Raw genomic sequence first — 25806 nt, forward strand, 5'->3', positions numbered from 1 at the left:
ACCAATTTTTCCATATAAGAGAACACTCCAGGCTTGGGTGCACCATTTCCTCATTTTATTGCATCATTTCCAGTAAATTCAGACACGTTCTTTACTTCTGCCTATATGAAGTTACTCCCTCCTAGATCTGCACACAGCTACCAACAAGATTCCCACAGTAACACAGCCGGGCCCCTCAGTCTGCAGGGGAACCCCCAGCACACAGCACATTGCACACTGGAGAGCAGGCAGGAGGGACTGGTGTGACCAAAGCCACCCCCTTGCACAGCCCCTCAGCGCTGACCAGAGCTCAGCCCAGCAGCACCAGCCCAGCTCCCTCCCGTTCTGGGTTACCAATGCAGGATATGTGAAGAGAAGAGGTGGGTGAAGGCAGCTGGATCCACATCCCAGCACCTGAACCCGTTAAAAACCCCACGTGTTGCACATTCATCGTTTGCACTTCGGAAAAAGTCTTTAAAGTGATTGATTGTGATGTGATTGTATGATCAGGGCTCTCACCACAACCTGAAAAATCTAAAAAAATGCAGGCAAAATAAGTGACTAAAATTTAGCCTCTGCTGGAGAAAGGGTGAGGAAGGGAGAGAAGTGGGCTGACTCCAAGCTCATGGACATGGGTGAATCACATCCTACCAAACTAAGGCCAGCAATTCCACAGGGCCACTTACTGGCACATGGAGTATGTCCAACCTTCAAGGCCTTAAAGGAAGTCATACCCTCCATGCCTTTTAAGGTAAAATTACTTTTTAATATTATTTAGGCAATAATTCAGGTGCTGAGCATGTCCTTCCAGCCCAGACATTTGATATTTTAGTTACACACACACATACACTCTCCACCTTTAACTACATCTATTCAGGCTGAGGAAGTGAGCCCTTGTTTTCCCAGAAAGGCTGACCAGGGCCAGGAAAGTGTTGCTGAGCACAGCAAGCCCAGTTTGTTTCCAAGTGTGATCCTCCACCAGCACATAACCCAAGCAAGCAAGCTTTCCATGTCTTTGCATCAAACAGCAGTCCTCCTTCCTAACTGAAGAATCCTGGGAATGATCCTGCAGCTTTCATATTCAGACATCAATAAGAAGAGCTCGATTTTTTTTCATGCCTTTTCTCTCTCAAAAACAAAAGCTTTGCCACCAAAATTCACATTCAAGTTCAGATTGCCTATTTGTGGACAGGGCAACAAGGAGAAGTTTGGGGTTTTTGGCAGAATCACATGATTTTTGTTCTTCTCAAAAGAAATGGACCCTCACTTAGGACACTGGCAGAACCAGAAGCAGAGGTCAAAGTTGTTAAACTTTGCTTTAAAAAAAAAAAAACAAAAAGGTTTTATCCAAACAAATCCCACTTCTGCAGGTCAGTTTGTTTTCCAGTATCTTGATACAAACTACAGGAGAGCACAGGTACAGCTGGGCTGCAGCACAAGGAGGTGAAACCCAAGGATCCAGCCACAAATCTGGATGATGGCAAGCTGAAATTCCAGGCCCCAGCAGCAGCTCCAGCTGCCAGCCCAGGGGCTGGTGAAATGAAACCCCAGGCTCCAGCAGCAACACCTGCAATCCTGGTACCTAGAAAAACACAGCCCGGGCCCCAGGAACAGCCAGGGACTCCAGGAGAAGCCAGGGGCCCCAGGGGCAGCAGATGCCAGCCCGGAGCCCAACAGAAATGCAGCTGGAGGCCCCAGGAAGCAGTGCCAGCCCGGGGCCAACTCAAATTAAGAACTTTTAAACTTTTTCTTTAAAAAGATGAACTCTGCAGTCCATGATTGGTTGACATTAAGAAGGCAGAAGCCAAAGCGACAACAGAGAGGCGAGGCTGGTTAAAGCAATATACATTATATACAAACTCTTGGGTTAATCAGTCCACTTGGTAGGCAACGTCCTTCTTGTCTACAAGGCGCACTGGAATGAGCAGGGGAGGAGAGGGGGGCAAGATTCCATCCGATACCTTCTTGGCACTGCAGTGGGAAGGTGCCAGCGCCTCTTGATAGAAAACATGGAGAAAAAATAATCTTTAAATAACGGCACAAAACTGAGAAAGTCCTCCCAAAGCCTGCCCCAGTGGAATTGCCCGAGTCTAGCTGGAGGGGCTGATCTGTCTGAGAGCAGAGTCTCTGCAGCAGGGAAGGGGCATTAGCAGCACCGCTTCTTCCTTTTACTGTTCTTCGTTAGCTTCACCACATCGTTCTGTTGCTGCTGTTGCTGCTTTGCTAAGTTCTCTTTCTTTGCTCGCAGGACAAGCTCTGTAATGCAATTAAACATCTGCAAGAGAAACAAGCACACTCAGACCACCCCAGGACTCGGGCTGGCTCCTGTGGGGGGCTGCTCCTTGGAAGCCATTCCCCTTTTCTGTATGTTTCAGTAACACTTCAGAGACCTTCCCCAACCCACTATGGCCCAAGTGGAAATCCAACACCTTTTCCCAACCCACTCCCAAGCTAAACAGCACCTCTATCCCTTTTTCCAAACCAGTAAATAAAACCAGGGCAGTCTGGCAACTGAGCCCAGCAGTGAAGTCTGGGCAGTCTGACCTCCTACAAGCATTCTCAAGTCTTTCCAGCCTAATACACGAGCACTGCAAAGCTACTGAAAATGCAGTGTGAGCCTCCTTCATTTTGCTTCCCCAACTCTTCCAAAAACAGCTGAATGTCTCTTTTTGACATTTTACCCACTACTTGCAACTCGTACGACCTTTTCTTTCTCAATGGGAAGAATGGAATTTTTATTTCTTCCCACACCATTATCCCTAAATCATTCTATCTCTACTCTTCTGAATATTATATTACCTCTTCCACATTAATATTTTCTTTGGCGCTGGTCTCAAACAATTGGATCTCCATCTGCCCAGCAAATTTATAGGCATCTTCTGTTTCTACCACTTTTCGGTCTGGGTCATCATTCTTATTGCCCACTAAAAAAGGAAAGAGAATAAAAGTCAGTTTGGTATTTCAGCTCACTAAATAAGATGCTGTAACTCCCTGATTACCTACCAAGTATCCTGCAGACATCATCACAGTTTTGATTAATTTCATGCAACCACCGTTTTACATTCACAAAAGATTCTGCGCTCGTTACGTCGTAGACAACGATGACCCCGTGTGTTCCTCTGTAATACCTGTGGGGCACAAAGGACAGCAAATGTTAACCCAGGGCATCACCTTCTCTTCCATTGAGCTTCTACAGGCTTCACAACAAATCCTCAAGTTATGGTAATCAAGTGCCCTCATTTTCTTTCCATTGAAACTCATGCAGCTCTTTTATATAACAGCTTGATCCCAGCGTATTTGTCCAAAGCTACAGAGCTCCCTGCTCATTCACTCTACACTAATACACTTCCAAGTCCAAAGTCTTCTAAAATCTTCCTTGTTCAGGTTGTCAAGCCCTTCAAAGATGACTGCTGTCTTCCAGCTACAGGAGCAAAGGCAATGGTACCCCAGCACATGCTCAGAACGGGCTGTGATGTGATCCTTGGGGCTGTACAAGCCACATCAAGTTTTTGCAGTAATTCTCTTATCTGTGAACGATCACTTACAGACTAAAATTTCAGCAGATCTCCAAATATACTCAACCTTCAGTCACAGTTCTCTTGAGCTCTCAAAAATTTCTGTCTTGTTGAGCGACTGTGTTCTGATCACACCTTCCTACTCAACAGATCCACTCCATATGTGCATTCAATACACTCTGCTACCTTTAGCCATTAAAAATAAGCTTTATTTCAGTTTATTCCCATTAGTCTTGGGCAACTGGCACCTTTAGAAGATGATGCACAAGTCTGATATGCATGAAAAATATCTGAATTCAGGTTCCAACATTATCACCTGCATGAAGCTACCAAAGACAGACAGAATGTGCACCATGAAAATGCTAAATAGAAAACCAGCAAGCTCTACCTTCTCAGTTTTCAGCAACAATCACAAGGCCTACAAGTACATTCCCTAGGGCAAATTAGGCAGCTGTAACCCAAAAAATAAAAAGTAATTGAAACAGGAAACAGTTAACAGTGAGGTCTTCATCAGGATCCATTTTTTTTGTATTATGTGTAGCTTTATTCTTCTTCTTTCATCCTCTTCTTTTTCTTCTGATCAATATTAAATTTTTTAATAAAACAAATTCAAGAAAACAGCATACAAAATTGAGGATTTTCCCTTAAACTGTGACAGCATTCCTAGACCTTGCTGTCTTATCACAAGCACTTCTTGCAGTACATCCAGTGCACTCCAGAGATGTCCACTGAGACCATTCTGCTCCTCTTTGATTTTTCCAACTCAGCAAACACACCTTTGAACTTCAAAGCTTTGAACCTAACCCGAACACGCCTTTGAGAAGATCTCAAAGCTGCAGCTCACTCTGCTACTGAAGTGCTTCAGCAAGTCACTGTCTCTTCCACCTCCAGCCTCATCATCCTTCTCCAAGAGAAGCCTCCTGCCTTTATGCACCATCAGACACTTGCAGAGAGGCACAGAGCGCCCCAGGGTCACCCCTTCCTCTCCTGATCCCTGCAGGGACAGCCCCTGGGCACCAGTGCAGCAGCACAACAGTGCTCCTACTGCCTGGCTGGGCACTTGCACAAGACACCCAAATGCTTCTCCCATGCCACGTTTTACCAGTGATTTATGCTGTGCATTTGCTTCCCTTGGCAAGAACTAACTCAGGTAAGAATTACTTATTCCCAGCCCATAAGAAATTCTGCACTTTCAAATGTTCTACTCCATTCACAGTCAGTTCTTTCAACAACTTCAAAACTTGCTACAGCACTGCATTTGTGCTTTACTTGATTACAACACAACTTTATTCATAACTTGAATCCTTTAGAGGGAAAAGCATTCCATGGCCTGAATCCACATGTTGCAAAAATAACCCATCCTCTCCTGATACTGGCATGCCCTGCACACCGGTTTTGATGAATCTTGTTTTGTGTGACATCAATCCTACCAACACACTGCATTTCTCCACAGCAGAACAATAAACCAATTATCTTCAAGCTCTCCCATATCATCACCTAATAATCTTTTAATTCAGCAGCCCCCAGGCTGCCCTACCATCTCCTGCCCAGCACTGAGCACTGCACTCGCCAAGGCAGCCCTTGGAGAGGAGCGGTGCCTCGGCTGCACCTACGCAGAGCTGCCTCTCTGCTGTGCACACAAACCCAGCCTGGCATCCCTGTCAGCCCCAGCAGGGCCCAGCACAGCATCCTGCTGCTCCCACCTTGCCCACGCACCTACATTTTCTCCTGAGCAAAGCACATGATGTCAGGGAGTGGAGAAGGGGCAGCCTGAATGCACCAATCCCACTCCTGACACCTCGTCAGCCCGGCTGCGTGCTGCTCCTGGGATGGGGCTGTGGGCTGGGCCCTGCAGCAGAGACCACCACAGCAATGGGGTTTGGAGCTCCTGCCACTGATCCTGCCAACCATCTCATCAGAAATAGCTTCCTTTGTGCAAGACAGCAACCCCTGACTCCTGCTGAGTGCCTACCAGCACACACTGCTGCTATTTTTGGAACGGAAAATTGTCTGGCACATCGTTCTAGAAAGGTTGCCAACCCCTCATCTACACTAAAATGTCATTTTCTCTATTGGCTGTTATTACCAAGAGAGATAAGCCTGAGAGATAACACCATGACTACCTGTTATTCTCAAACTCTTAAGTCCCACAGCACACATTTCTTCTCAAAAAGCTGGTGATGCTGTTTTCCATCAGCTGTTGGATGCTCTGCATCCCAGATAACATTTAAGGCTTCACAAGTACAGAGAAGCTTCTCCAACCCCAAATGCAGGACAGTACTAGCAAACAAAATCTAATTTATCCTATCCCATACTTCAACTTCCAGAATGATGCAGTGCAGAATTGCTTTTATAACAGGTTGTGGGCTTTGGCGAGTAGAGAACAGATGGGGCTTTTGGCATTCAGGGAGGAGTAGGTGTAAATTTTGTGCTTTTGGCAACCAAGAGGTAGTTGAGACTTTGACACAAGGGAAAGAATGTCTTATCTCCTTCCCATCCACATTTTTGGGGAAATGGAGACCACAGAAATGAAAGCAGAAGAGACCCGAAGTCCTCAATCTGAGCCTCTCAGTCACAGGCTGATGCTGGCTGTGCTCTGTGTGGTGGGAGTGCTCTGCCATGTACTCTGCAAACCCCCAAAGCCAGAATCCGCTGGTGGAAACACCTTCATGAAATACAGAAAATATGTTCTAGACCAGTTATTCATGTTAAGAGAATCCATGAAAGTATCCTGCTGAGCTGAAACACAACCAAACCTCACCTGTGCAACCTCTGGATGCTTGGTGGTAGCCAACAATCTCCCATACAGCTGGAAGTCCCTAGACCTAGAGGCTTTACATTTACCTAAGGTGTGGAAAAGACTTAAGAAAGCCAACAGTTAATTGAAATAAACACCTCATTGCTTGTTCTACCACTAGAATTACCTGGGGATTACCCAAACTCAACATGTCCTTCAGGCACCTGCATCCCCTCCTCACATCCCTGAACACAGCCTTGGGAAACATGAGGGAACATTTGCCACTCACTGGGGCATTTGCTGCTGCAAGAAACCACTGAGAAAGAGTGAGAAAGCTCTCAGATTCCCAATATTAACATCTGGAGTTATAACAAGCAGCTCCATGGAGCACAGCAGTAGCTAAGATTTAAAAGAGACACTATGTTGGTCCAGTAGGACCCATGTGTTGTTTTTTTCAGGAAAACATTTAACTGCCAAATGTGAAAGACAAGGTACTGGTTTCTAATTCAGCTTCTTTGTTCATATTTCACTACTTTGTAGCACACATTTCCTTCCTTTTTTTCATTCATCTAGAATTCTAACCATTTCCAGAGACTTCTAATAATCTGGTTTCATACTCATCTTTCTCAAGTTCTTGGAAGCACATCTATTGTCAGTCTTTTAACTCCTGGCCTTTTAGTCATATCTGCTTTACAATACACAGCAATTCTGTCATCTCCAAGATCTTATCCCTCTCTCAAACATGCCATTCCACAGGAAACCATGGCAGAAGGTCCCTCTGCTATCACTATTCATCCTGAGCTGGCATCTGACAGCCATTATGTGAAGCTTGAATCCTAAACCCAGAGTCCTGAATCAGGACAAAGTAGTCCTGTCTACAAGAGGAAATCAAGTACAGGGACTGGCTGCTCATGCATTTTAAGTATTCCTGCTAATACAGCTGCATCCTGGCATGCTAAATCCCTGGTGAATTTAAATCAAATTTAATTTGGATGACATTCCATGGCAACCAAATTCACACAGATCAGCCTCTCTTCCCAGAAGGCACCAGCTATCCCAGTATTTCCACATTTAACAGACAATAAAACCAGCTGCCTTTATACTTCCTAGGCTGAAATTTTCTTGAGCTTCTGTAGAATACTCCAGACAAACTTGATTTCTGTTCCTTAACAGTTTTATTCTGCTTTTCAGCTTTTGACTGTAGCTACAGTCACGTGAAATCAAACTATTACAACCTTTTAATGTTTCCCAATTTTCCACGATTAACTTCCTACCACCTCTACCATTTTGCAGTTCTAAGTCCACACAGCAGCACTACCAACCTATTACTGTAATTACCAGATGGGCTCTAATTTCAGGCTTGCTTGCCAGGCTTGGCTCAACATCAATCTGAACTCTGCCTTTCACTGTAAAGGGACTCCCTGACCTACTGTAATACTGAAGGAACACCTTTTATATTCTTAACTTCAGTCTAAACCTCAATCTAGTCAAAGACTAGGCAGACTACTCCGTTCTGTTGACAGGGCACTCCCAATCCACCCATGATTTGATAGCCAAGCCCTTCTGTAAGAATAAGCAAGGTTACTTGATTTGTCAGTTGGTTTAGGATAAATAAATCAGTTACAGTACCACTTTCCCAATTAATTAAAAAAAAAAAACAAAACAAAACAAGCCAGCCAGAACCATTTCTAAAATTTAACTTTTGTTATGGCCTGGTTTTATAGGTGATATGATTAGGAACACTTGACAGGCACAGCCAACCAACATAGCAAGAGGAGCCCTCATCCCACTACAATGAGCATTTCCAAAGCTTTTTCCTCAACACTTCAAATGCACTTGGACACATGAACTTCTTTGCACAGAGCTGCAAAAAATGCAGATCTTCTTCCCTGGCCATGGAGTTACCATTCAGTAACAAAGAGAGCTCTAAGGCAGAAACCCCAAAAGGTTATATCCCCCAAAGTAAAATATGCCCCACTTGGGGTAAAAAGCAATGCAAACGAAGTAGCAGCAGAATTCCAAGAGGTCATGGCACAAATGCCTCAAACCATTTCACGATCTATTTGAAATGTTAATGAAGAAGAGAATTTCCATAAAACACTGCACAAGGTCCGATCCGCAGCCACTCCCACTGCCAGAGGAATCCTTTGCTGGTATCCCTGCTCAGTGCTGGACACACCATGGCTTTCTAAGCTGCCTGGCATCACCCCAGGAGCCAACGCTCATTCCTGAGCCCAGGGAATCTGCAAACAGGAAGGCCATTTGCTGACTCAGCACAATCGGACTCGCCTGTCACAGCTGACAGGGCTGCAGCACTGCACGGCTGCCTCCCCTCACCACTTCCTTCCCAAAACTGCCTGCAGCCTCCAACAAGAAGTGATGTCACACACAGGAACCCTACAAGAGGCAGCCGAGTTTTTTTCAAGCTAAACACTTAAGAAACAATGGAAGTGACCCAGCAATATCCGTACAGGAGTGCAGAGGAAAGGGGCGGCGCACACATCACGGTCAGCTTTGCCATTTCTAGACATAACACAGATGTAACCAATCTCATTATTTTCAGGCCTCAGCAAATTAATCAATTCATCAGCTGAAAATTATCCTCCTCTCAAGTAAGAGCCAAAGGAGAAGTGAGTCATGAAAGACCAAGTGAAACACATGGATCTTCCAAGAATTACTTTGGTTAAAACCCAAGGAACAAAAGTTCCATTTCCAAGTGCACTTTTCCCTCTTCCCCCCATGAGCAGTCCACTTTTACTGCAATCAGTTTACAAACACATTTTATTCTTAGTTCCCACCACCGCAGCTCTAGGTGTGGTTTCTTCAGGAACAGGAAAAGCTCTGCACATGCTGTTCAAAAGGACAATGAGTTCGAATCTGAATTCCAACCAAGGAAAAGGTTAATATCATGTGGGCGTCTGCTTCAGCAGAACTCCACATAAAGATAGCTGCTGAAGCATTTGTCCTAAAGGAAAACCAGGAGAAATCCTACTCTTCAACCTTCAAGCTGTTCATTAGTTACATGACACTGGCAGAGAGTTTGCACTCTGTGCTTCTGCCATGCAGTCAATCAGAGGACAAACCTGGACAGGCACTGAGACAAGGTGTCTACTCCATGCAGACTAATAACTCCAGTTCTACCAGCAGAGGAATAAGGGAATACCAGCAGAGGAATAAGACAAAGCCACCACAGAAATGCAAGGAAGGGTGAGGAACTCTGAAATCCCAGTTCCAATATCACCAGCACAGTCAGTTCTGACAGAGCTGAGAGAAGTTTCACTGCACAGACCACACAGCTCTCATTAGTTAATCAAGTGCAGCACTTCAATAGCTAAACCCCAAGTCTGGCCCATGAGATGCAGAGCCAGAGCTGCCCAGCACAAAGGCTGGGGTTACTCACGTTGATGTAATGGTCCGGAAGCGTTCTTGGCCAGCTGTGTCCCAGATCTGGAGTTTCACCTTCTCTCCATTGATCTCAACTGTCCGGATTTTAAAATCCACCCCAATGGTGGTGATGTAGCTGCCTGGAGGGAAAGTGTGGGTAAGTGAGAACCTAAGGCTTGTTTATTTTGGATGTCTCAAAGCACATTTCTTGAACATTACTTGGCAGCAGCCCTCAGACTGGACAGGAGAACAAGGTTCCCCATATCTGCTTACTGTTTAAAATGCCTTATATTATGCTGATTTACATATTTTTGTCTGTACCTAAGAGCTTTTCTTCCTAGCCATAAAACCACTTCTCCCATGCCACCTTTAAAATTAACAGCTCACTGTTACAAAATAAAATTATTGTTTCTATCCCATTGATCAAGAGTATGCACCCAAATAACTCAAGAAATACATAGTAACTATGAGAGCATTTCACTTGTGAAAATTTTGAGACAACACTTTGCTTTAAATACTTGTGGAAACACTTATTTTGAATACAATCCTTATTTTGAATACTCTGTTGTAGGAGCTTCCTCCCAATAAATTGGTTATATCACAAATGTAAGTGGTTTACCACAACACTCAATCAATCTAAATCCCAAATGGCTAATAGGAAGTCTGCAGAGTATAGCACAACCTAAACCACTCAAGCTGTTTCTGGAACCACCTCAGTATTTCAATACTCAGGGACTTCCAGCTGCAAGTGAACATCAGGCAGGATGGCCAGCACAGGCCTTCCCAAGAGATGCAAAGTTAAAAGATGATGCATTCCCAGCACAGCTATCGGTGGGCAAACACAATTCCTTACAACCAGCAGCAAACCTAGAGCATTTCACTTACTGAAGAAAACAAACCACTCACCTGAGAAGGTATTATCTGCAAAACGTAACAGCAAACTGCTCTTGCCCACACCTACAACAAACAAACACAGCAAACTTTCAATACAGTCATCCTGGGGGTCAGGGACATAACAATGTTTTATCCATGCATTGCATAAAAATCAGCACATCATTTAGTACCATCCACTTTAACTATTCATCTCCACACTCTCCTTGGAGATTTGACCAAGCACAGGATGCTCCTGGTAGCAGTGCAGGGAGGGGGAACCTGTGCCCTCCCTCCTCCAGCCTCAGCAAACCTCCAACAGCAGCTTCTCAGCTGTGGTCAGTTCAAGAGGTCAGAGAAGAATAATAACTAAAAGCAAGTTCACAATCAGTAGGTTACATTTGCTAGGGAGAGAGCCAAAGCTGAGCATGTCCTGTGAATTCACAAGTGCTCAGAGCAGTGCTCTGAATTCAGCACTATTGAATTCCACTTGCACATCGTGTGTGACGTCAGTAACAGCACTGCCTCCCTCCCGTTCCAGTGGAATTTGGGCTGCTCTGACAATCCCACCGGGCTCGGTACTACAAAGCTCACATCAGCATGGCCACAGTGTCACAGGAGCCTAAACAGGAATTGGGAATCACTGTCCTGTACTGCCATCCACAACAGCCTTGCTCCACATCTCACAGGAAGGACACACACCTTTCTGAAGCTGTCCCTGTTGCCAAAATGTTCATGAAACATTCCTCTAAATGCTTTGAGTAGCTCTTCATCCAGGTTTTCCGTAACTGATTGTTTGCACCCTGATCACACCCTGCTGCAGGGAAGCATTTTTCACAGTGCTTCAGACAAGAGCTGTAAGATACTCATTCCTGCACACCCACCCAAGGGAATCTGGCTATCTAAATGCCTCCACGTTGTTATCTCTGCATAACATCTCTGCTGTTAATGACCGTTCCTCCCCAAAATAAATCTGCTATGGCATGAATAGGAAATCCAGCTTCACTGAGGTAATTATCTATTAAATCTTTTCAGGTAGAAGTTATCCAAGGTAATTATTTTGATGATGTATAACTTGCAAGTTCTTCTTAATAGAAGACCTATGCAAAGGCTATGCAGAACTCCAGTAGTTCTCAGCTGTTGGCATGTGACAACAGCTACCAACAAAAAATAAAAACCAGGCTAAAAATCTGCATGATTACAGTAAGCCAGGTCTCATTTGCACAGAGTTCAAATCACCAGCCATCTGGAGAAGCCATGTTCATTCCTCACTACTACCAAGGTAAGGAGGAAAAGAGGAAAGGAACTAAAAAATACAAAGCTGCAGCATGCATATAATCAATACATCTGAGCTCAAAAAAGGTAGCAGAGCAGTTCCTGTACTTCAGAGGACTGGTTATTTAGCAAGAATTAAAGCTCTGCAAATACTGGTCAATTCAAAAAAAAAAAAAAAAAGAAATTAAGAGAAAACAAGGATGTTTCAGCAGCAAGTGCTGAGCTTCTTGACCAGGCAGCCTTCAGCTCAGTGAAAGGCAAGGAGGGGCCAGAAGCCACAGAGCTGTCAGACACAGCAGCATGGCCGAGCTCCGGCGGCCCTGGGCGATGCTGCAGAGCTGCAAATGACACTGCTCTGTCACTCTGTCACACAGCCCTGTCACACTGCCCTGTCACACCGCTCTGCCACACTGCCCTGTCACACTGCTCTGCCACACTGCCCCGCCACGCTGCCCTGTCACGCTGCCCTGCCACACCGCTCTGTCACACTGCCCCGCCACACTGCTCTGCCACACTGCTCTGCCACACTGCTCTGCCACACTGCTCTGTCACACTGCCCCGCCACAATGCCACACTGCTCTGTCACACTGCCCTGTCACACTGCTCTGTCACACTGCCACACTGCCCTGCCACACCGCTCTGTCACACTGCCCTGCCACACCGCTCTGTCACACTGCCCTCCACTGCACAGGCTGCACTGCTCCCAGCAGGCTGGCAGCTCCCAGAGGGAAGAAAGCTCCCGAACTCAGGAAGTTCTGCATGCTCCCAGTGACAACGATCTCACTAAACAAACCCTGCCTCTGACCCACACTGTTCACACAGAGAAACCACACTCTGGGTGACCCCACACTTCCCACACAGAGCTGGTTGAAGATCTGAAGAGAAGGCTTGCAGGGCCCTCAGCTTCTTGAAGACAGCAAAACGAAACAAAACAAAACAAGACAAAAAAAGGCCTATTGACTTTGCACAATTAAAATTAAAAGTATATTTCAGTGTCAGACAAGATTCTAAAACCCACATCTTACTGAACGGTAGAGTGAATTAAAGAAGCAGATGCAAAGCACAGATCATCTGTATTATTTTTAAATATCTGGCACAGCTGAAATCACCAGCAGCTTTTCAAGATGACCTGTTCTAAAAACACACAAACCTACTACCCCTCTGACAGATTTGCATACAGGGGAAAGCAGATGAGACAGATTATCCTATCCAGTAACAGTCCCCTTCCTATTGCAGGGAATAAATGTCAATAAACAAGGCAAGCAAACTGTTTCGTGCAAGCAGGGACAAAGCCATCCTGTTGGGCTTAGCAAAAACAAAACCAAAGAAAAATCAATAGTCAAACTACACAGTGAGATTCGATTACAGCAGAGAACCACAGGCAGCCTGACAATTCTCACAACACTCCTTTCACTGGATACACTACAAGGATTTCGCTCCAGAAGACTGAGCAGACAAAATTTATTTAATTGTTTAAAATGAGAGGTCTTCCTCAGAGTTTTCACCATCCTGTTTATCTTGCCTGAACAGTTTTGGAACTCATCAGCAACCAACAAAGCCACTGCTCTACTCAGAATGCAGCATTTAGCTGTAATAATCCAAGGTTCCCAGAATTGCCTGGGGTTTAAGCTGCTCTGAAGCTGTTGTCCTGTCTCCCTCCTTAGATCCCCTCATGCAGACAGAGTTTAGTGTAGAAAAAACCAATTTTTTTGCATGAAGCTAAAGCTTCTGAAGGTGACAATTGCCAAGATCGTGCAACATTAGCCTTTCATCAAGAGCTGTGCCTCGCTGCATGCCGGGACCTGCCGCCCCAAGGACCACACCTCTGCTAAAAGAAGAGGGTGGATGCACCCTTCTCCAGTTTATGGAAATTCAGCTGTAAGCTACTGGAGTGCTACCAACACCGAGCTGCAGGGACGGCAGCAATCCTCCCAGCCCCAACCCAGACCAAAGCACCAGACACTGGCACAGCTCACACACTCAGCCCTCCAGAAGTTTCTGAGGTTGCTGAAGTATTTAAAGGTCTATTTTCAAATAAAACCTCAAACTACGCCTTTATCTCCTCTTTTTAGATATTTGCATCCTATGCTACAACAAGAAGCACACAAAGCTACCAGCTCTTCCAGGATTCATTAAAAAAAATTAAGGAACTCTAGAACTGAGACTTCAGGCTGAAGCACAAAAGAAGTCTTAAGGAATAATAATTAAGATAATAATGACTGTTAAAACGTACTAGCTGCCACACTGGAAACAACAGTCCTTAGGGCAGCCAGCCCTTCCCATCGATCCCTAAACCGCCTGTCACAGGGGAAGGGAATTCCCTGCCCATCCCAGCAACAGATTAGTGGGCGCCGTCAAAACATGCGCTCGCCAAGGTTGATGCCGGCAGCACCGCCGGTGCTGTCCCGGCTTCTACGTGTCTAATCTGCCTTTTCCCAAACCCAGCCAAGCTATTTACCATAACATCCTGCGGTAGCCAGTTCCGCAGGTTTATCAGATAAAACCTCCCGAAGCCCAAGCGAACGCGCCCCGCCATTCACGCACAGCGCGGGGTCCCGGCTCAGCCCCGCGCCGCGGCACCGGCACCACAACGCCGCGGCTGCCCCGGAAGGAGGAGGCCGCCCGTCCCCGGCTCCCCCGCGCCGCCCGGCCCCGGCCCCGCCGCCGCACTCCGGCGCCTCACGGCCCGAGGGGCGGCCACCCCGCCAGCGGCCTACCCACGCCCCCGGGCCGTGCCGCCCGCGCTCACCGCTGTCGCCGATGATGAGCAGCTTGAAGAGGTGGTCGTAGTCCCGGGCCATGGCCGGGGCGCGGCCGCGGGCGGCGGAGCGGGCGGGGGGGGGCGGGGGGCGGCGGCGGCTCCGGCCGGAGCCACTTCCCGGACAAACAGCCGGAACTGACAGCGGGGCCGCCGCCGCGCATGCGCCGGGCCGCCGCCACGGGCCGCCAGCTCCCCCGCCGCGCCTGCGCCGGCCCCGCCCCGCCCCGCGCGCGGCTGCGCGGGAAAACGGCCGCGCCCTCACGCGCCCGCGCCTGCGCGCGGGGGGGGCGGTTGAGGCGGCAGGCGCGCGCCGGCTGCCATGGCGGGAGCGTGAGGGAACGGCCGCCCTCAGCCTCCCGCCGCCCCTCCGCGGGAGCCTTGTCCTCGCCCCCGTGTCCAGACACCGACAGGCCGCCGTCGGGTGCGTGCTTCCACCCCCCCAGTTCCCGTTGGTGCTCGTGCTAGGACGCGGCAGAAAGCGACACTGCCCCCAGGAAAGTGCAAGAGGCGTGAGGGAGCCGCAGCAGTCCCAGCTCCGCTCCAAATGGGCGATTTGTGTAGGTGCAGGAACAGTCACCAGCGCAGCCCAAGCCGCAGGTGAGGAGCCCCACAGCAGTGATAGGAAGTGCCCAGGTGTGTGTCACAGGCCTGGCAAGTCAGGCCAGTCTGAAATGAAATGCCTGAGGTTTTTAATCCACAGATGTGCCTGTGTAGGGCTCGGGAAGGGCCTTGACCTCACACCCATCTGCAGCTGTGCTTGCACCGTCCCCAGCCACATCTGCAGTTCAAAAGCACTCCCAGCAGCCTGAGTGGTTTTGTTATCAGTTGCACAGACATTGACTAGACAAATTCTGCCAGACTATGGTCACTTTTTAGGTGATTGCCACTTCTAAGTGGAGACATGGCACAAGAAAAGTGCTGGAGTTTTCCTCTAATTTTTCTTAAACATTCTCACTGGTACTTGAACTCTTGAGATCAAGTTTGAGTTAGTTAATGAAACCTGTTAGTAACATGCATTGTCATCTAGATGGGAAGAGGTATATTAGTACTAAATAAATTATTGTTACGGATTATAAATGAGTGTGTATTAGGAATAAATTGTTCCCTGTGAGGGTGGTGAGGCCCTGGCACAGGTTGCCCAGAGAAGCTGTGGCTGCCCCATCCCTGGATGTGTCCAAGGCCAGGCTGGGTGGGGACTGGAGCAACCTGGTCTAGTGGGTCATGTTCCACTTAATTATAAACCTTTCTTAACCTTGAAAAACATATTATGGTTTTCAAAGTCCACCTCGTCAAGGTCCTCACATCCTGCAATCCACCCATGTGACCTTCAGCTCACATTCACTCTGCAACTCGAGCATTTTAAACACCACATATACAGATATAGATAAAGAGATGATGATATAGATATAGATTAGATATAGATATAGATATAGATATAGATATAGATATAGATATAGATATAGATATAGATAGATATAGATATAGATATAGATATAGATATATATGTTGCACTGGGGCAATCCAGCACCAGGGTAACTGAGGACACTGTAGCTGCAGGGAAATCCCTTGAATCCAGCCCACAAACCACCAGCTCAAACCCAAAATGACAGTGACTCCTATTACTTCTATTTTTAAGCTCATGAAACCTCACCATGTGAAAAGCGTGAAGTGTCATGATGTTACCAAATAAAATGGACAGTAAGAACTGTGACTAATCATAAAAAAAATCAAAATATTTGAATATTTTATGCTTTTACATTTGTCTCTCTTCCATTGTAGTTTTTAGCACCTTGTAAATTTAAACTTCTCTCATAAATTATTTTTTTATCTCCTTGAAATACACACAGTTCCGCTGTCACTCAGAGACAGCTGTTTGACAGTTCAAAGATATTATTACCATCAGTTGTAGGGAAAAATGATCTTTTACTGACAACTGGTATTTTTAAGACATTTGAAATGAGAAAAAAATTAATTCTTTAGTCTCCAAGTTGGCACAATCAATTTATCAGATCTCATGTTGTGGCAAAAATTATGGGTATTTTATCTCTGATATATTAATACTGCAGTGTAGAAATAGTTTAGCAAAAGTAGCTATCAAAATCCAAATCAAGTGTTTCCCTGTGACTGAAAAATCAGCATATTCTGCACAAGTGCAAGTGAGTCCTGCCTTTTACTCCTCCCTTTTAGGTACTACTAAGCTCAGTACAGAAATTCAAGTGCTGTTTGGGAAAATGAATGAGGTTTTCCACTTGCTGCTACCTAAGCTGGAAATACAAATCATCAAAATAATAGAATATATTTTTGGCTGAAATGAACAAGTGAATAAAAAAGGCTTCATTTACCTGCAGTTTTCTTTCCCATGTTTATGTGGAGCAGCAATTGGAATCAGAATAAGCCAAGGTGCCCATGATCAAGAGCTCAAACAGCCATTCTTCACCAGAACTTGCCATTTTTTCATTCCTTCCTGGCTGCAGCGATGGACTGAGTGATTCCAGTACAATCACTGAGATTTTTGACACCTTCTTAGGAGGTTTTGAGTGGCATCAAATTTTGTACATGTTTCAGGGCAGAGGTTTCTGCATTGCATGGTTTAACTGCTGTTCCTGGGATCCCAAAGCACAGCTAATTCATCACAGGTGAAACTCATTCCAGTGCCCCAAGCTGCCAGATCTTTAAGAGCATTTAGCTGAGTTTTCACTCTTGAGTATTACCAATTCAATGCAAAATATGTGGTTTTAAGATGATTTCAAATTCACAAGTATTTTGAAAGGCAAAAATCAGAATTAAAACCACCTTCAAAATGCAGCTAAAGTGATGAAATAGAACACAATTTCCATCAGACCAACTGGGAAGCACCGCAGTTTTGTAGAAACATGTCCAATGTATAAATACAAAATTAGAGATAATTAACTAAAGAGCCATTTTGTAGTTTGGCTTCATAGCTGATCACAAACTAAACATGTCCACAACATTGTGGTGTTGCAGCAAAGGAACACCCAGAGCTTGTGCTGGGGTGGACAACTGAGTTTGTTGTGTGGGGCTTGCAAAACAACTCCCCAGGAGACCTGGAGGCAAGGAGGAATCAGAATGAAACCAACGTGAGGGGCAGCAGTGTAAGTTTAGAAAACATGGAAATCTCTAAGGAAATACATAGAAAATCTACATTTATTTCATCCAGGGGTAAGGACACTGAAGTGATGATGCAGTTGCTGCTGAAATGAACTGTTTTCAGTGTCTGTGGGAACAGGACAGGCAGCAATGGACTCAAGTAGCACAAAGGAAAACTTTTTCTTCAGACATGAGGTAAGTTCTGAGAGTCTGGTAAGTTCATGTAATAAAATAGATGGCAGTGAGAGGTTATGGAATCTCCATGCTATAATGCTCTATAAACAATTGTGTGGCAGTCAGCTAGGAATGGTTTAGTGGGAGCTGAGCCTATCTTAGGTACAGGGTAAAACAGCTGATTTCCCCAGTTCCTTCCAATAACTCCTACAGCAAATCTGGTGTCAGGATGCTACACCACAGGCTGGGAACTGACACAGCACCAAGAACCTTTTGGCAGATTTTTGTAATTCTGACCAGAACAAACCACAGCACTCCCAAATACCTGCTCACTATTGTATCTTGCTGTTTGAGGCATGAATATGATAAAAATGTTCTTGTGTTTGCTGCTACTGCCATAACAATCAGAAAATTGCTTCTAGCAGAATGTGTGTTCCCATGGGGGTCCACCTCATGCTCTCCAATTTTATGTGTATTTTGTTTTCCCATCATCATGGTTTGAGCCATCCAGAGTTACAAGCAAGGAAGATTACACACACACCCCACCCACATGAAATAACAAATCTTAGTGCTCTGTCTTCTCAGGTGCAACCAGCTTCTGTGAGTTTCATAAAATAGGTAAGGCTCACATAACTATTGCTCTACATGAAATGTAAAGCTCATTTAGCCTTCTAAAAATTTGTATTCTGCAACAAGATTTTCAGTATTTCCATCAAGTGACATCAAATCTATTAGTAAATTGATTTTTTTTTTCAAGAGAGATATATGTGGTCAGATAAAATAAAAGACTTTCTTAGAGCAGCACAGCTCATTGACCAAAAGACCTAAAGCCAAGTATTTTGTGAAACCTTTGAAGACATAAATACAAAGGACTTTTTGTGAGTTGGGTAACTAAAAAGCTGTCTGTAGTCAAAAATACTTTGGAAATTACCAGGAGTAATTATTTACAAATTTCATTAAATGTCAGTTCTGGCTTGGCTTTAAACCCTGTCTTGCCTCAGTTCTGCAAAAGGTTTTCACAGATCACAGCACTGTCCACTCTACAAACTGTATGCCCTAGAACAAACAGGTCTGAAAAGTAAATCACAGTTTGTTGACAAATGCATTTGTAAAAAGAACAGTTTACATCAGAAGGATCAAAGTCAGAGCCTTTATTAAATGTTCCTTCTCTAAACAGACTGCATTTAATCCCCCTTTCGCATCTGTGATTTCTAGGGCTATTTTAAATACTCCGTTTTACAGGGATTTTCAGTCTTCAGAACCGTCACAAGCAGCAAGTTAGCAGTACACAGAAACAATACAACTGAACTTTCACTGAGTTCTATTCCTGCCTCCCAGGGGTGTGCAAAAACCAGCAATACCTCCAGTAGTGGAGTTTTTGCACAGACCCTGGAAAGGAAATAGTTGTCACCAGAGGTTAAGCCTGATGTGTTCTATCCACATCTCACAACTGGCCACAGCTGACCAGTATTGGTTAGTATGTCTGTTTCAAAAAGGGGACCAAATTTTTAATTTTCATCTAGTGTGGGTCTAATTAAGGCTATTCTGGTATATTTGATACTAAAATACTCTCTGGGAGTCCTTTTCATGAAATCCCATCAGAATTAACATTTTCAAAAATGAAAACATTTATAATAGGTGTTGGAGTTGAAATGCTGATGCAGCGGTTGGTTCAGTGTTTCCTGGTCTTGGGAGCTTTATCACGTCAGGATCGTGTCATCGATCTGTTCCTCAGAGTCAGCCTGGCCAGCCAGCTTCCGCAGGGACCTCCTGCAGCTCTCATTGAGAAGCTCCAGGCTGGCAGCATCCAGAATCTTGGAAACTGACTGTGGAAGGGAGACAGCAACAGTTACCAACTCCTTACTGCACACCGTTCAAAATCAGAGTGAATGCCTTACACACTGTATCAACTAAAATCTTTCAAACATCCCAAAAGTCCCCCCCTGGTTTTACAATTCCTGACGTGGGAATGATCCAAAAGCAGGTCACACTTAGGTCTGGAAATGAATGCATGAAGTGGTCTATCCTAAATACTTCCCAGCACCACTGATCTTCCAAGTGACCAAAGCAATGAATTACCAGTGCCAGCTGAGGGAACTCAGCACAAGCAAGGCTTTAGGGGTGTGTTAAATGCCTCAATTCTACTAATGCTGCACTCTAAGGTTGTTCAGAATCAGGTGCTGCTGATTTCTTCAGAGCTTAGCATGGGAATGCTGCTGAAGGTCTAAAAGAAAATGGGAACGTCTCACTTAATCCATTTCATAAGAGACTTCCAGCATATTCTGAGGCTGCAGGCACCTCAGAGGCAAATGCAGAACAGGGTGACACAGCCTTTCTACCAACAATTACGGGGTTTTTGTATGTCTCATACCTCAAGCACATCTTCACCCGCTCTCATCTTCAGGAGGTTGACAATAGCCTGGTCACTGTAGGCTCTTACACTGGTGTTTTTGTCTTTTGTGTTGTCCAGAAGTGCTTTGAGAATTGGTTTAATTGTCTGAGTATCCAGTGGGGGAAGATGGCTTTTATTTGCCCACCAAATCATCTTTTCTGCAACTAACTTTATGTCACTGGATGAGTTCTGAAGACACTGAAGGAGACAAAGATACACTTACATTCAGATATACCAAGAATATATATTTAAAGGAGTTGTTAAAATTTTTTTTTCTAATTTAAGTATTTAAAACTATGCTAAGAAAAGCAGTTTTCAACTCACAGGTACACAAGATACACACTTGTTACCAGTTAAGTCTGACTAAGTTGTGTAAGAGAAGGTCAAACCTTGAAAACAAGACAACTTTTCAATAGAAAATTTCTAAATATATAGTTGATGACAGTATCACATGTTCATCTCAACTGTCTCAGGAAACAACAATGACCACTAAGTTCAGAAAAGCTGAGAGTGTCAGCACCTCTACAACACACTCAGCAACAACAGCCAAGCCAGTCTCTGGTTGCAATCCTGGGTGCATTTGAGCAGGGATTTCACTTCAAAATTCAAAGAATAAGAGTCATTTGTATTTTAACCTTAACCCATTTAAAGCATGAAAGCTAAGTCTGAATGTCAGGTGCATTATTAATATGGTGATAAAGGTTTTGTGGCAATTGTGGTATTTTATATTTTAACACAATACTATTATATTAACATAAAAAAATTGGACTTCAAACAAAAAGTCTCCTTTGAAGAATGTTGGCTGTATCATGTCAACTTGGCATGTTTGGTAGTTCAAGTAAATTGCAAAGAAATGTAAAACCTGAAAATGTAACATGCTGCAGCATCACCCCTCTCTATCCATCCTTGTTTACCAAGAGGGATACTCAAGTGTATTGTGGGGTTTGGGGAGGTCAGACAATTAAAGAAATCAAAAAGCCCCAGCCACACACCGAAAGAAACAAACAACCAATAAAGGAATAAAAGAAAAATATTTAAATATTTAAAATAAACTGAAAAATATGTTCATTTCAATGTTCTCAGGTCAGGTGAGTTTTGGTATTTGATACATTTCTAGCAAAGGCTGTTTGACCTTTAGCAATGTTAAAAACCTGACAGCTTCCTCACCCTCTTCTCTGCCTCTCTGCCAGCTGTTTGCTACTATAAAGGAAAAATGCATTTATAAGACTCAGGCTTGAGATTCAGCACAGAAGGCTCAAATGCAAATGTCCATGTTAGAGCAGGGATAGCAGTGTTGTATTCACAGCTTCAAAGCAGGCTGATACAGTGATTCTATCTGCACTCTGCCTCAAAAAGAAATTTCTAGATTTTCAGGGACTTGATAGACCCACCCATGAGTCAGGTCAAACAGATATGCAGATCACACAAGAACACCAGCAGATAGCTAACATGAAAATTCTTACCTTAATAAAGAGGCTGGAAAGTTTGGGAGGAAGGTTGCTTCCCTCTTCCATGTGGTATTTCATGAGAAAGCCCATCCCTCTGATGCCACTAACTGCAATGGGGATCTTTACATAAAGACAAGACTTGGTATTATTACTACAGCACAGTTCAACAACAGCCTTTAAAACCAAACTCATGGTCATCTTCTGTGGAAGGCTAAACCCATTTCAAAAGAATAGCAGCATCAAAAAACAGTGGGTTAATGGTATTGAGTAATATGGTGAAAAAATTCCAGTGCAACCATGAGCCAAAAGAAATAAGGCAGCAGGCCCCACCAAGCCCACAAAATTCCTACCCCAAACTACTCATTCAACACCAGATTTAAACACTCCCTCCTAAAATGAGTAATTTCCACTTCTTGCAAACTTGGTCTGTGAATGAGAACTCTCTAGGGAAACAGGAGTGTAATTTACTCCAAATGAAAGCTACTTTACAGTTAAAGATTAAATAATCTTCATCTCCCCAGAGATCAGAACTCAAAGAACCAGAACAGTTGTGTAATTTCACCATAAAAACTGCATCTAGCCAAGGGAGAATCTTCAGATGGCACTTGGGGGTTTTTGTCCTGGTTGGTTACACAGGAACCTGTTCACACACCTTTCCAAACTGCTCCCAGCAGGACTCACCCTGTGGGGCAGGACTCACCCTGTCAGCTGTGGCATTGCTGAAGATCATCTCCTGGACACTGCTGTAGTATTTTGGGGAGCACAGCTTGCCAGGAGCCACGTTCACAGCCACGGAGAGAGCCAGGCTGCGGCCGTGCCTCACCATCCAGTCAATGCCAGACACATCTGCTGCAGAGGAAAGAACAGAACAATGGTAGGGCTCCTGCCATCTACTCCTCTTCATCTCAGAGGCTTTTGGCAGTTTGTCAATTCACTGCCATAAAATGAAATAACAAGCAGCATCTAAAGCAATGCCCTGCTTCCTCCATTTCTCCCAAAAAGACACACAGACAGAGCTAAAATGCAACACCTTTTCCAGGCAAGAACACCACCTGAGCAGGCAGGGAGGCAGACACAAACCAAGGGACTCTCTTGTTCAAATCAGATACTTCTGATGGTTCAACATTAGACAAGCTTTGACTCTAATAAATTTGTATAAGTCATCTATAATTTGACCAGCCAACAGACTTTCTTTCTAAGCCTACAGGGAAGAGTAATCCATAACATTCTCAAACACTGGGGTCCTTTAAAACACACATTTTTTTCAAACTTGGAGGGAAATCAGTTACTTTTCCAAAAGCATGTGAAGCCATCAGATGCGGCCTGCAATTAACATCAGCCAACCTAAGATCACAGTGCTCTCCCAAAATGTGGGATGGCCCTCCTGAACATCCTTGCATGTCCAACTGTCCTTGTGTTGGCAACAGCAGTTACTCAGCCATGAAAAGTACTCAGTACTTTTATCAAATCATCAGATAATAAATCCAGGGAAAAAAACCTGGGCAACCCCAACTGACAACCAGTTACCTGTGCTCCCTGTGACCACAGTGCATGAATTAAGAGCCATGAGCAAAGAAAAGCACAAGAAAATAGAGAGCAGAGATTCAGTCATAAAGTTAGGCTGAATCAATGGCTGAGAAGGAATCTCCCCTGCTTTCAGCATCTGTAAAGAGCTTCACGTACCCAGTAAGTGCTGGTAGAGGACATTGCTGAGCTCGTCGTCGGACAGGAAGGCGCACAGCTCTGCCAGGCAGCCGGCCGAGGCCATGCGGGTGGCATCCTGACAGGGATGGAGAACACAGAACATGGCTTGAGATAACACACCCCAGAGACAGGAGTGAGAAAAACAAATGTCAGAAAATGACAGGAAATAAAGAGGAGAAAATAAATAGTAGTATTTCACTCGTACTCTTGAGGGTTTCTTTCAGTTCACATTGTTTCTTGTACATAATGGAACTTAAAACCAAATCTAAGGTCAAAAAAGCCAGCAGAGACTGAAGAATTACAGATTTTATCTAAGTTTTGATTCATTAAATGGAAAAGTCATAAAGATGAAATTCAATGTTTTAAAAGATGAGTTCACAAGAGCTTACTTTAGGTTCATTTACTAAAAGTGTTACTTTTAGCCATCACAGGATGAGCTGGTCTCTGTGATAAACTCTTACTACTCCTCATTTAACACTTCCAAGCTTTTGCTGTTTTGGCTTCCTTATTGACCATCCCATTACTGTCCATTTCTCCCCCAAATTTATTTCTATTTCTAGCATGTCAACAGTATCATGCCTGTTGCAGAGACTGACATAAAAAATAAATTATGAGATGATTAATTTAATCTCCCTCACGTTACCATTGCTATCTGCTATATACAGAAGACCCTATATTAAACTGGGAGAGCTTCTCTCATTGGAGAAAAATCTGTCATTATCTGAAAAATTTCATAAACCTCACCTGAGAGGCTACAAACACATCCATGCATATAGTGAAGGCACTGCAGGCTTTCTCAAAGATAAAAAGCAAATCCTGACTGCAGAGCTACCTGAAACCTCTTAGTGAGGAGCAGCAGGTCAAACTCACATATGCAGTTGCCAGGGAAACATTAAACTGGAGGCTTTTCAGAGTTACCAGGGACTGGTCAGGAATCTCCAATTCTTGACTGTGACTACATCATTAGTAATTTTCCCAGAATTACAGATAGTAATTCTGTTAGAAAGTTCAGATTTGAAATGCAAGAACAAGACTGTGTGCAGCAGGGGACCTTTGCAGGTGGCAGCAGCAGTACCTCATCATGTCCCAGCATCCCCAGCAGCACTGTGCTAATATTCTTCCTAATTGCAGCATCCACTTTAGCACCAGCTCCTCGTGTGACAAACCGCAGCGCTTGCAGCATTGTATCCCTGGAAGAGATCACGTTCTACAGTCAGACACTGCCTCTCCCCCACCCTCCAAGAGAAGTTTGGCTCTGGATTCCTGTAGATCCTTGCCCAGCAATTACACTGAGATGGGAGAGTGATCCCCTCTCTGTACTGCTGGAGAATCCATCCTACACAGTACTTCCATGTTTCTGTCTAACACAACACAGATATTTTCTGTTTGTTCAAACATTAAAACATGTATCATGTCAGGAAGTTCCTGTCTTAGGCATCTGTGCACATAGGGTACAAGAATAGCTGCTTTACTTCAGGTCAGACTGACAGTCAGTACTGCCTTTAATCTGAAAGTGGCTGCTTGGGGATGTGCAGGAGAGAACTGGGCAGACCCCCCGCACTCTTTCTCCTAAATACTCTCACAGCTCACCTTCTGGCACAGGAAGGTCCCATCACCCCCATTCCTGGTTTACAGTCCACTGCTTTCATTAACACATGCATCTTACTCTAACTAGGGATTTTCTCATTCATCCCAGCTCTTTCTTTGATCCTCAGCAAGCAGGAAGGTGTGAGCTGTCAGCTGCAGCTCACCTGATGGCGGAGTCATCGCTGGAGCGAATTCCATTCAGGAGCTCCGTGAAGAGAGGATCCACTTTGACATGGATGACAATGAGCTTCCCAAGGGCATCGGCAGCTTTAAGGCGAACAGCGCGGTTTGAGTCTTGCAGAGCTTTGGTGAACGTTGTTTGCAACTGGGGCAAAAACGGTTTCAGAGCAATCTCCACCTATTCCAGAGTGGAAGAAAGGAAAGTGGTGGGGTCAAGTATTACAGAGCAGTTGGAGATCAAAGCCTGAAAACCTCTTTTACAGCAGTTTTATTATCAGGGAACCCTCATTAAATCTAACACTATACTAAAACAGGAAAAACATGAAACAACAATTTACCACAAAACCTTTGACCTTTTCCAATCTAATTATCTTTTCTTCACACTGAAATACAAGGGTAGCACTGAGAAACTTTACCCTATCATGTACTCAGAGCCTTTTGTACTCAGAGCACTGAATAAAAGCTCAGCTCTGTTCAAAAATACTGAACAGAGTATCTTTGAACAAAGAGCTACCTGCATTTTGCAGGTAACAATACATAAAAACAGGGGATACAGGAGAGATTAATTTCATGGTGGATTTTAATCACTTGAAGGTGGGATCAGCATTTATCAATATTTCTAAGAAGCCCAGTGTTTCAGCACTGGGTGCTTTTTTTGTATGCCAGAAGCTGCTGGAAGAATGCAATCCAGT

General features: G+C 44.6%; 2 protein-coding genes and 1 long non-coding RNA gene across 4 annotated transcripts in view; 1 reads left to right on the forward strand and 2 right to left on the reverse strand.

The window, feature by feature from the left end:
- Positions 1-33: 33 nt before the first annotated feature.
- On the reverse strand, positions 34-14701 carry RAB35 (RAB35, member RAS oncogene family). Its single transcript, XM_074554087.1, has 6 exons — positions 14510-14701; positions 10522-10572; positions 9632-9755; positions 2983-3107; positions 2779-2903; positions 34-2254 (listed from the first exon to the last, which is right to left on the reverse strand). Exons 1-6 carry the CDS (start codon positions 14559-14561, stop codon positions 2126-2128), a joined length of 606 nt encoding a protein of 201 aa, XP_074410188.1. The 5' UTR covers positions 14562-14701; the 3' UTR covers positions 34-2125.
- Positions 14702-14784: 83 nt separating this feature from the next.
- LOC141731131 (uncharacterized) lies at positions 14785-25259 on the forward strand. The gene is made up of 3 exons (XR_012583057.1): positions 14785-15118; positions 17700-17824; positions 25063-25259. It is a non-coding gene; the product is annotated as an uncharacterized LOC141731131 (long non-coding RNA).
- GCN1 (GCN1 activator of EIF2AK4) overlaps positions 18925-25806 on the reverse strand; it is a 38308-nt gene continuing 31426 nt past the window's right edge. The window contains exons 52-58 of one of the 2 annotated variants that reach the window (XM_074554085.1): positions 25099-25292; positions 24423-24537; positions 23327-23423; positions 22344-22489; positions 21659-21763; positions 20175-20393; positions 18925-19629 (exon numbers count right to left, since the gene is read on the reverse strand). In XM_074554085.1, coding sequence (XP_074410186.1) covers positions 19504-19629; positions 20175-20393; positions 21659-21763; positions 22344-22489; positions 23327-23423; positions 24423-24537; positions 25099-25292 — 1002 coding nt within the window. In that variant the 3' untranslated portion in view covers positions 18925-19503. Of the gene's footprint in view, positions 19630-20174; positions 20394-21658; positions 21764-22343; positions 22493-23326; positions 23424-24422; positions 24538-25098; positions 25293-25806 lie in introns of both variants that reach the window. The other variant, XM_074554084.1, reaches the window with a different exon arrangement.

This window comes from Zonotrichia albicollis, chromosome 18, assembly GCF_047830755.1.
Source record: "Zonotrichia albicollis isolate bZonAlb1 chromosome 18, bZonAlb1.hap1, whole genome shotgun sequence".
Taxonomy (NCBI): Eukaryota; Metazoa; Chordata; class Aves; order Passeriformes; family Passerellidae; genus Zonotrichia; species Zonotrichia albicollis.

Coding starts and splice junctions, on each gene's coding strand:
- RAB35 (XM_074554087.1), bottom strand. CDS start 14,561: ATGGCCCGGGACTACGACCACCTCTTCAAGCTGCTCATCATCGGCGAC. Junction 9,756..10,521: donor TGCAGATAATACCTTCTCAG/GTGAGTGGTTTG, acceptor CTTTCCCTCCAG/GCAGCTACATCACCACCATT. Junction 2,904..2,982: donor TGATGTCTGCAGGATACTTG/GTAGGTAATCAG, acceptor TTCCTTTTTTAG/TGGGCAATAAGAATGATGAC.